The sequence below is a fragment of the Plecotus auritus genome, assembly GCF_963455305.1.
Source record: "Plecotus auritus genome assembly, chromosome: 4".
Taxonomy (NCBI): Eukaryota; Metazoa; Chordata; class Mammalia; order Chiroptera; family Vespertilionidae; genus Plecotus; species Plecotus auritus.
In genome coordinates, this window is record NC_137775.1 from 186,271,516 (window position 1) to 186,284,689 (window position 13,174).

General features: G+C 57.8%; 1 protein-coding gene across 2 annotated transcripts in view; it reads right to left on the minus strand.

Annotated features, from left to right (window-relative positions):
• The window catches only part of TBX20 (T-box transcription factor 20), a 39,789-nt gene extending 35,204 nt beyond the window's left edge, over positions 1–4,585 (minus strand). For both annotated transcript variants that reach the window (XM_080666708.1, XM_080666707.1), the window contains exons 1-2: positions 3,986–4,585; positions 291–546 (exon numbers count right to left, since the gene is read on the minus strand). In XM_080666708.1, the coding sequence (XP_080522834.1) occupies positions 291–546; positions 3,986–4,112 (383 nt within the window). In that variant the 5' untranslated portion in view covers positions 4,113–4,585. The remainder of the gene's footprint in view (positions 1–290; positions 547–3,985) is intronic.
• Between the last annotated feature and the right edge of the window lie 8,589 nt (positions 4,586–13,174).

Consider the following 13,174-nt stretch of genomic DNA (forward strand, 5'->3'; position numbering starts at 1 on the left):
GCTGCGAGGAGGGGGGGGCAGACATTCCTGGTCCCTGTGCCCTGCTCATCAAGACCGAGGTGAGGTTTCCCACGGCCAGATCTTGAGAAAGCAAACGCCTGGGAATTCTCTGAGCAGCACTTTCCGCAGTAAGTCTGCGGGAAGAAGCCCTCCCCCGAGCGAGCGAGCGAGCGAAGCAGCTCTCTCCCTGGGCTCAGAACCCGCAGGGATTCACCCAACTCCGGGAAACGCCGCCAAGCCACCCGGGGAGCACCCCCCCGGCCCCTCCTCGCCCGCCCAGGCCCCGCTACCTGCCAGACTTGGTAATGATCATCTCTGTGCCCAGCTCATGGAATTTGTCCCAGAGCTCCTTGGTCTCCAGGCTGCAGGCGATTTTAGCCATTTCCTCGCTGGGGATGATGGGGGTGGTGGGGATCAGCGGCTCGGTGCACAGCGAGGAGGAAGCTGGGCTGCTGCCGCCTCCGCTGCCGCCAAACTCCCCGTGAGCATCCAGGCTGGTGAGCTCGCCCAGGGGCTGGGCACAGGACGACTTCTCCACAAATTGTTCTGCAAGAGAATGGACCGTGACAGCCAAGGCTGTGAGCGGAGATGCAGGGAGGAGAGCCGCACAACTGAAATAGGGGCCCCGATCTGCCCTTGGAAAAGTGAAGCTCAGAAACTCCAGGAAGGCAGCTGAGAACCCACCATCCTATACATCAAGCCTGCGCTTCCTGGGGAGCGGCGCGCCCACGGCTTGCTTAGGGAACCAAACGAGGGAGTTCCAGAGGCAGGGTCTGTTAGCCCCACTGAGGCCCACACTGGAGAACAGACATGTGAGGGCCGCAAAGGCGGTGATCACGACGCATAAAAAGCAAGGGTTCCCGTTTGCATCCCTCCCAAGTCCTAGACTTCACAGCCTGTGGGAGCTGGTGCCAGCGCTGCCCCTTTGACAACCGAGAGAGACTTCTGTCCAGGGAGAGCCAGGGAGTGAAGAGATGAGCCCTTCCTCTGGCTGAGAGGGACTCCCCTCCTCCTGGAGCCCCCTCTCCACAGAAAAAGGAAACATGGGTGGGAGCGGAGGGGCGGTTAAAAGTAAAAAATGAAGGCATTTCACTTCTCTGCCTGCCTCTCGCTTCATAGGCCTTAGGATGTGAGATTAGAGCATCGGTACGATGTCCCTCCCAGCCTGAGATCTTACGAAAGACTAGCATTTGGCTTGTTAAATCACAGGAGTGTGCGCTCTGGGCCGTTTCTGGACAGAAAGGTGTTAGAACTGAGGAAACCACGCCGAGCCCCAGGCTGGCCGGCATGTTAAAGTAGGAAGGAGGCTTTGCCATCCCCCAGGAGGCGGGAATACCACTACCAGGAACCAAACATCTCCCCCCACAGCTGATAAGGGCCTGGGACTCCACCAGTCACTTTGATGGAGCACAGGGGGACTTTTGTAATTATCCCAATTATCTTGCAGCCCTTAAAAAAGAAACTACTTGAATCTGCGATGTGAAACTGACCTCCAAACAACTCTATTCTAAGTGCCCCCCAGGAACTGAAACCAGTTCTAAATTGTAGGTATGTACATCATAGATTCGTCGTAGAAGATGTTTTATCGTCTGTATTTCTCCTTGACTTAGGGCAGCAAATAGAGCATTTTTACCTTTTCTTCTTCTACAATAACAATCCAACTCCTAGGAAGGTTTTAAATTAAAAATTATCCAATTGTTTATCTTATCCCTATATTTTCAAATGCAAAACAAGAGACTCGTGCTACGGGGGAAATCTTATCCTCTAAGAATATGTTCAGAAGCTCGTTCACGTAACGTCTTCACAGGGGATGAAGAAGGAGCCTTGGGAATTTTCTTATTTCCTGACCGCTGAAAATGCAAACTCGCTAAGCCTCGGACTAACCCGTGCAGCAGGGCTGGGAAGTGGAGGAAGCGGAGGAAGAAGAAAACGACACGGAAATGCTTTCGCACAATGTCCAACGTCAATTATGTCTCAAAAAAAAAGTTTTTCTAAAGGAAAAGTCTGAGGCTGTGCTTCTAAACCAGCCGTGGGCAAACTACGGCCCTCGGGCAGGATCCGGCTGTTCTATCCGGTTCTCTTGCTCTCCCCTCCGCTCCTTTACTTTGAATTTATATTAGTTCACACAAACACTCCATCCATGCTTTTGTTCCGGCCCTCCGGTCCAGTTTAAGAACCCATTGTGGCCCTTGAGTCAAAAAGTTTGCCCACCCCTGTTCTAAATAGACTTACAGGGTTTAAATGGGCGGTCAGGAGACACGTCTGGCCTCCACCCTGGCTTCAACAGCCCAGTGGGGTTTCATACTGTATTCTCTCTTAACAGAACCCCGTCTTTCTCTGGCCGGGAGTCCATGGCTCACAGTCACCAATTGTGCTCTGTGGCACTGACCCCTAACGGGGATCGGAACGACTTCTGGTTCCTCCAGGGGGAAGCTTAGCCACAGAGGGAGGGGGTGGGGGCTCTGTGAGCTGGGCATTGTTTAGAATTTACATCGGGTGTTTTTTCTCAGGAAAATAAATAGACAAGGAGGCAATGTGGAAAGGACAGTGGTGCTGAAGCCTGCTTGTTTCCCAGGCTGCTGTCTGTCCTTCTGGGAGGAATTTTAACCTGAAATGGTCCTTTCCTGCCGGCTACCAAACTGTGATGGGGCAGCGAGAAAGGATCCGGAGCCCCCACACAGGAGTGGGCACCGTGGGCAAGTCCCCCAACCACAACTTCGGAATTGGTGGTTAATATTTTTCCCTGCCCGGCCTGGGTTTGTTCGATCGCTCGTTTCCATTCCGTTGGCAGGTTTAGGTTTAGATGGGAGGGTGGGTGGGAAAAGCCAGGGAAAAGCGAGAGCCGTGGAGGAGAGACTTTCTGACGTTGTGTGTTCTGGAGCCCTTCCGGTTTCTTCTTCCTCGGTTCTGAGCGGCTACAGGGGTTTTAATTCTCTTTTTTTCTGCCCAGGCCCCTTGTTTTTCATCTCTAGGACTTCATTTTTCCTATTAGTGTTGTTGTTTTGGATGTGAGATGTTAAATTGTTGGGAAAATGGGGGGTTGGGGGAGGAAGGAAAAAATTGGGAGAGTTAAAAAGAAATATTATCCGCTTGCTATTTGATGTTTTTCACTGTTTTAGGGCTACCAGCTGGTCGGGATATGAAATAATTATTTCCTGGGGCCCCAAGAGGTGACAATGAGAACACTGCTTTCTCAGTTGTAAAGGGACAGTGAAACCACATAATGCCCTTGTGCTAAGGGGACCATAATCCCTTTCCTCCCTTTCCTCCCAGCCTCGAGTCTTCTATAAATGGTAAAGGTTGTTAAATAAACAGTATAGCTAAAAGTTGAGGAATTTGGGAAATGGTTACTGGCTAATGTTTTTGCCAACCTCTACTGAAATGACGGCACTTATAAAATGATGTCTTATTGATAAGTCCAGAACTTCTGAGACGAAAATGGCTCACGCGGGGAGAACTGGCTTCTCCTACAGCCCTCGACTGTGGTTTTAAGAACGAACCCCGTTTAATCTAGTCTATCCAGTCGGAAGGAAAACAAAATTAAACCAGTTTCTTGTGAAGTCGCCTGCAACTCCTTAGATTCAAATGCATAAGCAGGTGTTACCCGCATCGTAAAGCCTGTTGCGTCTTTAAAAATGGGTTTTATTATTATATATCCTTCGATGTCGTTATCCCAACAGAGTTATGCACCACACCCACCCCCCCTGGGGTTCTAGGCCAAGAGGGAGAGCACCTACCGCCTGAACGAGATGCGAAACCGCCTGTATTTCAGACTCTGAAGCACCCCCCCCCAAAGAAAACGTGGGCGTTAAAGGAAAAACTCTCCCACCCCGACTTAGGGCCGTGGCCTGCGAGTCAGAGGCTGCCGCGCGCGAGCCGGGAAAGGCGGCCACCCCCCGGAGCCCCCCGCAGCCCGGGGGCAGGGGCAGCCGGACGCGCAGCTCCCCGCCTCTGCCCACCGCGGACGGCGAGGCGGCCGACTTACCCAGGGGTTTGATGGTGTTTTCCGCGGCCTCCTTCTCCTTGGAGCCGCCGCTGGACATGAGCGCCGCGATGGAGAAGGCGTTGGCCCGGGAGGAGAGCTGGGGCTTGGGCGACGCCGTGAACTCCATGGCCCCCAGGACGCGGTCCTGCCCAGGGACAGGGCTTGCCGAAGCGCCGTCCACCTTCCCCAAGGGAGACAAAGGCCGAAACGCGGCGCAAAGTTTCCGAGTGCAATCACAGCGCAGCCGGGGACTCCAGGGGAGCCCGTCCCGACCTCCCGAGAGCGCCACACCGGCCTCCCCACTCCGGCACCGCGAAGCGCTGGAGCCGCAGAGCCTTCGAACCAGCGGAGAGGACGGGAGGTGGACTCGGGCTCAACCCGGCGCGCAGGCACCGGCGCGCGCGGCAGGACCACAGGCTGCGCCGCTAGACACTGGGGACGAGCACCCGCTGCGCAAAGCCCAGGGCAGCACCCCCACCGCGTCCTGCCTCCCTTTCCCCCGCGGGGGACAGCCGGAGGGGCCCCAGCTGCAGGGAGTCCAAGAGAGGGTGCGACAGCAGGGAGCCGGATCGCCGCGCAGCGCGGCCCCCAGGACACTGCGCCGCGGCGCTCGCAGCCCCGCGCCTTAATTTGCTGGCGGCGCCGATCCCCGCGGCCAGCAGCCAGTCAGCGCCGCCCCACGTCACCGCTTCCTGGTCCCGCCGCCGGGGGCGGGGCCGCCGGGCGAGGGGGAGGGCGCGCCCGGGGCGCAGCGCCCGCGTGGCCTCGCGCCGCACCCGCCGCAAAGCTGGCACCCTTTGGGAAAAGGGGTGCCCCCACCCCGCTGATCTCGGGGCTAGAGGGAGGCGCGCGCTGTCGCGAGGGGGCATTTTTTCGCGACCTAAAATCCGAGATCCCGGGAGTGGCGCAGCGCGTGAGCCCAGACCAGAGGGAGACTCGGGAGGTCCCGCTGCGTCCAAGGGACAAAGATTAGTCTCACCGGCGCTCCAAGTTCCGAAAGGACGTTTGGAAACGCTAAGTAGAGAGGAAAGCGGCGCCGGAGAGCCGGCGCCCACGGGCCGGCCCCATTCTCGCGGTCGCCCCCAGGGCTGGGTCCCGGGACTGGGTGGTCTCCAACATCGGGCTGCTGGACCGTGGGGCGGCGAGGCGCAGCCCAGCGAAAGGTGCGCTAAGGGGGTGCTGGGAACCTTGCGCAAAGCATGGCGCACTCGCCGCCAGGGTTCGTGCTGCACAGCGGGGTGCCTCGTCCCCGGGCTCCCGTTCTGCTAGGGACTCGGGAAGACGGGGCTTCGACCCCTGGGAAGGCGGGGGCGGGCGCTGTGCGGGGACACGCGAGGCGTGGCGGGAGCGTGCGGGCCCACAGCGCGCGGGCTTGGCCGACGCGGGACCTCTGCCCTCGCAGGCTCGGCGGCGACCCGGACTTCCCACGGCCTTGCGGGGGGGTGGGGGAGGGGGGTCGTCGTGTTGACCTTGTTCAGCTTAAATAACTCAAATTCTCCGAATTCGCAGGGTAATCCGCTTCCCTCGGAGGGAGCCGGGTAAACTCGGGCTGACACACACTGGGCTGTACATGTAAATATTTGCGCTCCTTTTCAGCCGGTCGGTCTGGCGAGTAAGAGCCTCTTGGTGGGTCTTACGGGGAAAAAGAGAAACACCCCCTCTTTCCCACCAGCCTCTGACTTTCCTGGCCGCATCTCCCCTCCCTGGCTCCTGAAACGAACCGGTGGGGGAAAGCGACAAGTCGAAGCTGGAGAACGTCTAGGGAAGGAAAAGGACGCCAGCTGGGAGTCGCGGTTTCAGCCCGTCCTGTCATCGTGTGGCCATCGTTTCCAACGAGGTGCTGCACGGAGGTGGCTGAGACGCGTGTTCTGCAGTCAGCCTCCCTGTGCAACGTGTGCATGCGTACGTGTTCGGGGGTTCATCAGAACCACAGGCTTCTGTGCTGCAGGGGGCTCCGCCGTCCCCCCCCCCCCCCTCCCCGCGCCTCTCTCTCCCTCCTTTTGGGGAGAGAGGCCGGGTCTGGCGCGGCGGAGGGCGTGTCTCCCGTGCAGTCGGCCCAGCCGGCTCAGGGCTGACAGGAGCCCGGGGCCGCACTCCAGGCCACGGTCCTGACACCCGACCCTGCGGCCGCTCGGCTGTTCCTGCGGGGCGGACAGTAGGGCTAACGCGGGCTGAGAGCAGAGGCTTGCCGAGGAAGCCGCGGTGCCAACCGGGCGCCTAAGGATCAGTTTCCATTCTTGAGTCTTTGCTCCACTGCTGTTTGGGGACAACCCAGACCCAACCCAGACCCTTCAGCTATTCAAGGCTCCCACCTCCCCCACAACCCCACCTCAATTCAAGAGTGACACTCCCCTCTTTCCAATGCAAGGCGCACACTGGCTCCTTTCCTGCCTCACATGCTTAAGAGTTTGACCAGGAAGGAAGACTTAGGTTGAGAGTTTTGGTGCTGGTGGTGGTGGGTGTGTTCCTGTTTGTGTGTGTGTGTGTGTGTGTGTGTGTGTGTGTGTGTGTGTGTGTGTTTAGGGCGGTGCTGTCAGGATTAGTGTAGAATTTAATATGTGCTCTGCTGGTATTAGTTTTCAAAAACTTACTTTACTTCAATTTAAAAAAAAAACAAAACTGGCCATTGCTTTTTCTACACAGGGAATGCCGTATTTTTTCTCAGTTGTCTTAATGGGTCAGACTGGAGTTGGAATAATATCCTGAGAAGGCATTGGTGGAGCAGTTGGCCGAGAAGGAAGCTGACCCAGTGGTGGCAGCTCTGGGCCTCCTGCAGCAGGAACCGGGCTGCTCGTCCAGTCCAGTCCCCGGGGAAAGGAGAAGGAAGCTCAGCGGGCACCGAGGCGGAAGGCAGCCCGGGGAGTGGAAACGGCCCCTTTCAACAAACCTGGGCGCAGAGGTGGGCTGTTCGGGGCCGCCTACCAAGCTATGCATCTTGCCGGCGTTGAAATCACTGCAGGAAAATGTATACACTACAACATAATTATCGGGCACCGTGTCCCTTCCTTGGATTTATTGCCTTTGCAAATCAATACAGCGCTATAAAAACCGGGCGGTGCCGGCAGAGAGGTGCTTGTCAGGAGGTGACTCCGAGGCGTGAGGGCTGAATTCCGAGGCCCTCCAACCCCCCCCCGCCCCCCCGCGTTAGGGCAGGTTGACAGGCAAAGCCACCAAAGGGGCTGGAACGAAGCAACCCCAGTAACACTTCCCTCCAGGCCCGTCTCAGGCTGAGGACAGGCCCGACGTGGGTGCTGCTTGGACACGGAAAGCGCCTTGGACGCCAAGAGACTTTGTCTTGCCTGCAACCCGTGTTGTGTTAGCCCCGAGACTTTGCCTGTGTGGGTTCCTGGCACCCCTCCTTCCCTCACCTACATTAAAATGGGACCAACAACTTATTCCTGCCGGGAACAGGGCGCTGCGGCTGGGTGAGGTAGGGCGCGTGAAGCGCCTACACCATTAAGCAACTTAAACAGTTACCCCAATTTAAGTAAACCATTAAGTACAGAATTTTATTACATTTAATTTTTGAACTGCAATTTCGCGATCCATCACAGAGCTGTAGACCGTTTTGAAAATGTGCTCAGAGAACTGGGGTCCCTGGGTGGTGGGAAGGGAGCATTAAGCCCTGCTGAGCTGTGGAGGCTAGGGATTTAAACTTGGTTACTCGGCTGAGTTTGATCATACGGACTCCCAGTATACGGAGGACTGGACGATGCCTTACACTCGCTGCCCTTCCAAATTCTCATTTGCAGCTTCCGCAACTCAAAAGTCAGTCCGCTCCAGAGCCGCCCTGGAAGTCACAGGCTTCCGGCTGTTGGCCAGCGGTCCCTGCTTAGCTGCTAAAGCAGAGCCCTGGCTGACAGGGCAGGGACTGGCCCGCGGGTGCCGCGGACGGCCGCAGGCGCTGGGAGCCAGAGCTGCGCCGGGGCGGTGGGACAGGGTACCGGACCCAGAGGCCATCAGGCACCTGCGGGTGACCCCCCGACAGAAGGTGCGGGAGGAGACGGGTTCTCAGCACCAGGGCAGACATCCCGCCCCTCCTTGCTGGTGGACGCTTCCAAAGCACAGTGACGGCCCCACCTGCTGGCTCAGGGGTTGAGCATCATCGATGAACCCGGAGGTCACCGTGCAATTCGTGTCAGGGCACGTGCCCAGGGTGCGAGCCGGATCCCCAGGGTGGGGCGTGCAGGAGGCAGCCGGTCAGTGGTTTCCTCTCATCAGTGATGTTTCTCTCCCTCCCTCTCCCTCCCTCTGTGAAATCAATCATAACAAATATTTTTTTAAAAAAGGCACAGTGATGGGCCTCTGGGTTTCTCAGTTCGGTGTGCCGCAGGGGGGAGACTCCCGAAGAGGGGGGAAGGGGGAAGGGAGGCCGCAGCCTCTCCAGGCCTCTCTGCAGGTCCCCGTGCTCCCCGCCCCCTCACCCAGGGCAGTGCCCCCCGCGCCTCGATGTCACGGTGCGCAGAGAGGGCGGGTCCCAGCCTTTCCTCGGAGGAGCTGGGGAGCAGGCGCTCACGCACACCCTACTGAGGTTACGTTTTCTTGACACCCCAAGCGGCCAAGCGTGGCGTCCTGGCCCAGCGCCGGGTGCAAGGGCGAGGCAAAGGTCAGCTCCTCTGTGCGGCCCGCATTTGTCACCTGACCGTCCCAGGTGGCCTGTGTGCGCGCATCCCGCCCGCCACCTCACGTTGGCATCCAGCCATCTGGCCCAGGAAAGGGATGTCCTGCGGGCCAAGGCAGGTCGCACCGGGTCCAGGCCCCTGTCCTCAGGTGGTGAAGGGAAACGTCACTGGTGGCCGGAGCCCTGGGCCTCCTCCGGGGTCCACCCCGAGGCAGTCCTGGGCCTGGGGGCAGAGGTCAGGCGGCTGGGCCCCAGAGCCTCCACCCAGGATGCTCCCTCTGGGCTGCGACCCTCCCGCTCTACCCCGCGAGCACTCGCTTCCCGGTTCTTCCCAGGAGCTCCAGGCGCCGCAGGCTTTCTGACTCGGGAAGGGCCGGTGCGCTACACTCGGGAAGGGCCGGTGCGCTACACGGGGCATAAAACCATCCCAAGACGACAAGGAAAGATCTCTGTCCCTGTGAGCGAGGGATGCTGACCGCTCTCCCCCGCCCTCCTCCTCCTCCTCCTCCTTCTCCAACCCTCCTCCTCCTTCTCCAACCCTCTTCTAGGGATCTCCCTGCCTCCCCGACCAACTCCCGCCGCTAGGGAGCCTGTCTCTAATTCAAGCTCAGATCGTTTGTCCGTTGTGAATTAGTTGCATAAGTTTTGCTTTTTAAAATTACCGCATTAAAATATTATTTAATTAATTAAAAATATTTAATTACTTAAAACATTATTTAATTGTTACTTAATTTTTTGCCCCCCCCCTTAAATTCTGGGCTCTCACCCTAGTCCCGGCCCCATCAGCAAGGTTTAGGATTTGATCGAAATTACGTTGATGCTAAGCCTTAGAGAAGGAATTCCAACGCAAATTTCTAGCTTCCAAAGCTTCTCTCCCGCCATGACACGGGCACTGACCCGGTGAAGCGGGAACTCCCCCGGGGAGGAAGGAAGCGGACAGAAGAGGAATGTGGGAGCCCAGCCCTCCAGGGCAGACCCGTGGGGCCTGCCTGGATGGGGCCCGCTGCAGCCGGACGGGCGTCCAGCATGCTTCCTGAGCTGCAGGTTCGCAGATGTTTAAAGCTCACTCAGAACGAGATGAGAGAAGAGCAACCACAGCCGTCTTCCTCCCACAACGTGGCGCCAGTTCTGGAGGTGTCACCCATTGTACTTAGAGATGGCGCACCTGGGAAGACGACCAGCCTTCCACCAGCCAGCTGCCCCTGTCCTCTCGGGTGATTGCTGGGGCACCACTGCCTTGGGCCTTCGGGAGCTGGCGTGGAGCTGCTTGGTTACAAACCATCCTGCCTATCCAGAGGTTTAGAAGGTCAAGGCTAGGAAGTCACAGACAGGAAGTAGCCCTCCAAGGCCTCTGCCGCCAGCTCCCATTGTGAGTCGCCCCAGAAGCCACCAGGAAAGCTCATCCTAGTCCCTGCCAAGGGCAAGACCTACCCAGGCAGGGCTTGGGTGCCTATTCCCAAAGCCAGCATGCTCCAGACGACTTGAAGCATGTACTACACAAGGGAACAAAGACACGAGCACCGAATGAAAGGTAGAGCGTGCAGAGTACTTGTTCATCCATCCCGTGTTGTCTGGTGCGTACTCCGGGCTGGGCACTGTGCTAGGTTCCGGGAACAGACCAGCCATCAGAACCCTAAAGTTCCTGCCTTGTGCAGCCCACAAACTGGAGGGAGACACTAACAAGCCTGTAAAAACCGCAAGAAAGAGAAACTGTAACAAAGACTTGAGAAAACAAGGAGCGGAGAGAGCAAACTCAACCTACTTGGGGCAGTCCTTCATTCTGGACCAGGCACTGGCTTACTGGGGTGGGGATGTGGTTGGATGATTTGCATATGATCCTCCCTGCCCAGCAAGGATTCAAAGCCCAGCTGGAGATGTATAAAATAGCATGGATATATATATAAAAAAAAACACACATTCATTCTCCTCAGCATTGAGCTAAAAGAACTCTTGGGATGCAGGGGCATCGTGGCTCCATGTGAAGCACAAATAAGACAGCTGATAACGAATAAAAAGCCTTGCAGAGGAAGGTGCTAGGGTCTGGCATCTGAAACACCCGTTTGGAGCAAGCTGTGCTCTCTCAGTTTCCACATCTGAAAAATATGGTTACTGAGGACAATGCCGACGTCAAGAGTGTGTTGTGAAGATTAAACGGAGTAATGTCCCCGTGGGGTCAAAGAACCCTGGGACTTGGGAAGAAACCCCTTTGTGATTTAGGGCTGATACCCATTAGATCTGATCACCAAGTGTGCTCAAGAGCTCTAAGAGTGTAAGAAACAGCTTTCTCTCTGGGTCCTGAGATGCTCTGGGTCTCACTCAGGGACTCCCGTGCCATGGCGGGCGAGGAGGGGGCCAGGTCCTCGCCCATGTTCCAACGAGGCCTCTGCTACGAACACTCGCTGCTTTGAAAGGCAGAGGCCCACCGCCGGCCTCCCCGCTGCATTTTCTCCTGTGAACTGAAGCAGCGTGAAGGCGCTTGGAGTACATCTCAAGTTCTGGATGATGCTAGTTTTTCAGTGCGTCACACAGAGCCATTGCGCGCTTAATCCGTGCCAGGCGCTGCGCTTAGGCTTTGCAAGAAATAAGTGACATTGGTAAGAGCGTCAGTCGGGGTCGCATTAGCAGGTGCATGTTCACAGCTGCAGAAAATGAGGCTCGGAAGGCTAGCGTAACCGCCACCCCATAGGGAATTCTAGCACTAACGCGCTTGAGTTGGGTTGCTGTCTGGAAGCAGAGGCAGCTCGGCGAGGGCTGAATTCTCTGGGCCTGTTTGTAAATCGCAGCCCCACCCAGTGGCAGGCAACACGTGCGCGTCTTTGTCGTCTGCCCACCGGGACCAGGGGCTTTGTGCCTCCGAACTGGGCCCCGCGCAGCCTCCTGGCGCGCCCCGCAGCAAGGCCGGCCGCGCGCAGGTCCTCCGAGGACCGGGCTCAGGCGGCCTTGGCGGATGTTTTCCTTTAACGGGGCCACTACCGCGTCAGGGCCAGGTTGCCGGCGGCCACGGAGGCGGCCGGGCAATGAGAGGCCGGAGTCTGGGAGGCTCACTGCCCGAGGAAACCCCACGTTTTGGAGGCAGACGGCCACGTTTTGGAGGTTCGTGGGCCCCTGAGCTGTGTGGTCTGCTCTGAGCCTCAGTTTCCCGAGCTGTGAAGAGGGAGGCTGCACGGGGCCCTGAGGCCAGCAGAGCGCGCCGGGAGCGACCGCAGTTGGGGCGATGCCAGGCAGGAAGCGGATCCTTCCCGCAACCAGGCGGCGCGGACGCGTCCCGCCCTGGGGCTTGCAAGGCGAACTCCCGCCTCTCCCGTCTGGGGTCCGCTGCGCCCTCCCACCAGCCCACCCCATCCCAGCAGCCGTCGCCCGTCCCAGACGTTCGCCTTGGAGAGGCCAAGGGGACGGCGGCGCCCTACACCCGGCTCCACTCCTGCCCCCACTTGGTGACGCTAAAGGGGCATTCCGACTCCTACAGACTCTTCCCGGGGCGAACAGTTGGGGTCTCTTTGAAAGATACGTTTTTGGACAAGCAGACCCAAACCCGTTTCTCCGCTCGCGACACACGAGGCTCCCACCCAGGACCCGGCCGCCGCCGCCGCCCCTGGGGCCGGGACGCAGATGTCCGAGCCAGAGCCCCCGCCACGGCGGATGGGTCCCGGCTCAGTCGGCGCGGGGACCGCGGGCTGGCGGCGGCGGGGCCCTCTCTTGGCCGCCCTGCCGTTTAATCAGGGCTATTATCAGACTCGGCTTGCAGGATGGCGCCGTCCGAGCTTTACCCCCATTAGCGCAGGGCAGGGTGGGGGCTGGGTCCCCAGGCCGCGCCTGCCCGGCCGCAGCTGCAGCGCTTCTGGGCGCTTTGAGAAAGGGCGCGGCTTGGGCCGTTCCAGCCCAACCTTTCTCCGGCTGCCAGTTCACTACACTTCAATTTCCTGGCTCCCGGTTCGACCCTTACTCTCTCTGTGGCGCTGGAGCCAATCACGGAACTTCTCTGAGCCTCAGTTTCTCATCTGTAAAATGGGCACTTAAGATTGTCATGAACATTAGCTAAAATGATGCACATTGTTATGCTGATTACCTAACACGCACACTTGGTGTTACTGCTATTAGCACACTAGAATTGTATCTGCTTTTTAAAAGGCTGTTAATTATATTATTATTACTATTGTTAAACAAGAGGCGAAGAGAGGAAACAAGGTTGAACAGTTCAAAGAGATCCAAAGATCCCTTACAGAACTGCTGGTTGTAGTCACGACTGACAGGGTTGGAGTCTGACCTGCCACTTCATCTCTGTCCTCATTGGCCGTACCTGTAAAATGGACAGAACGCGAGCGCCTGCATCCATTACTCTTGATGCTGAGCCCAGAGCGGGCTCTCCTTAAGCACAGGCTAATGCTATGGTTTACTAGCAAAATGTTTTTACAAACCACAGACTTCAGATTTAAAAAACAAACAAACACAACTCCCTAGAAGCTGGCTACTGTCTCCTGATTCTCAGGGATATTCAGGGGTCCAGGGGCTCAGGTTTAGAGCCCAACGTCAGGCCTGCGAATGCTGGGAAAGGGAGTGTGAATCACCCT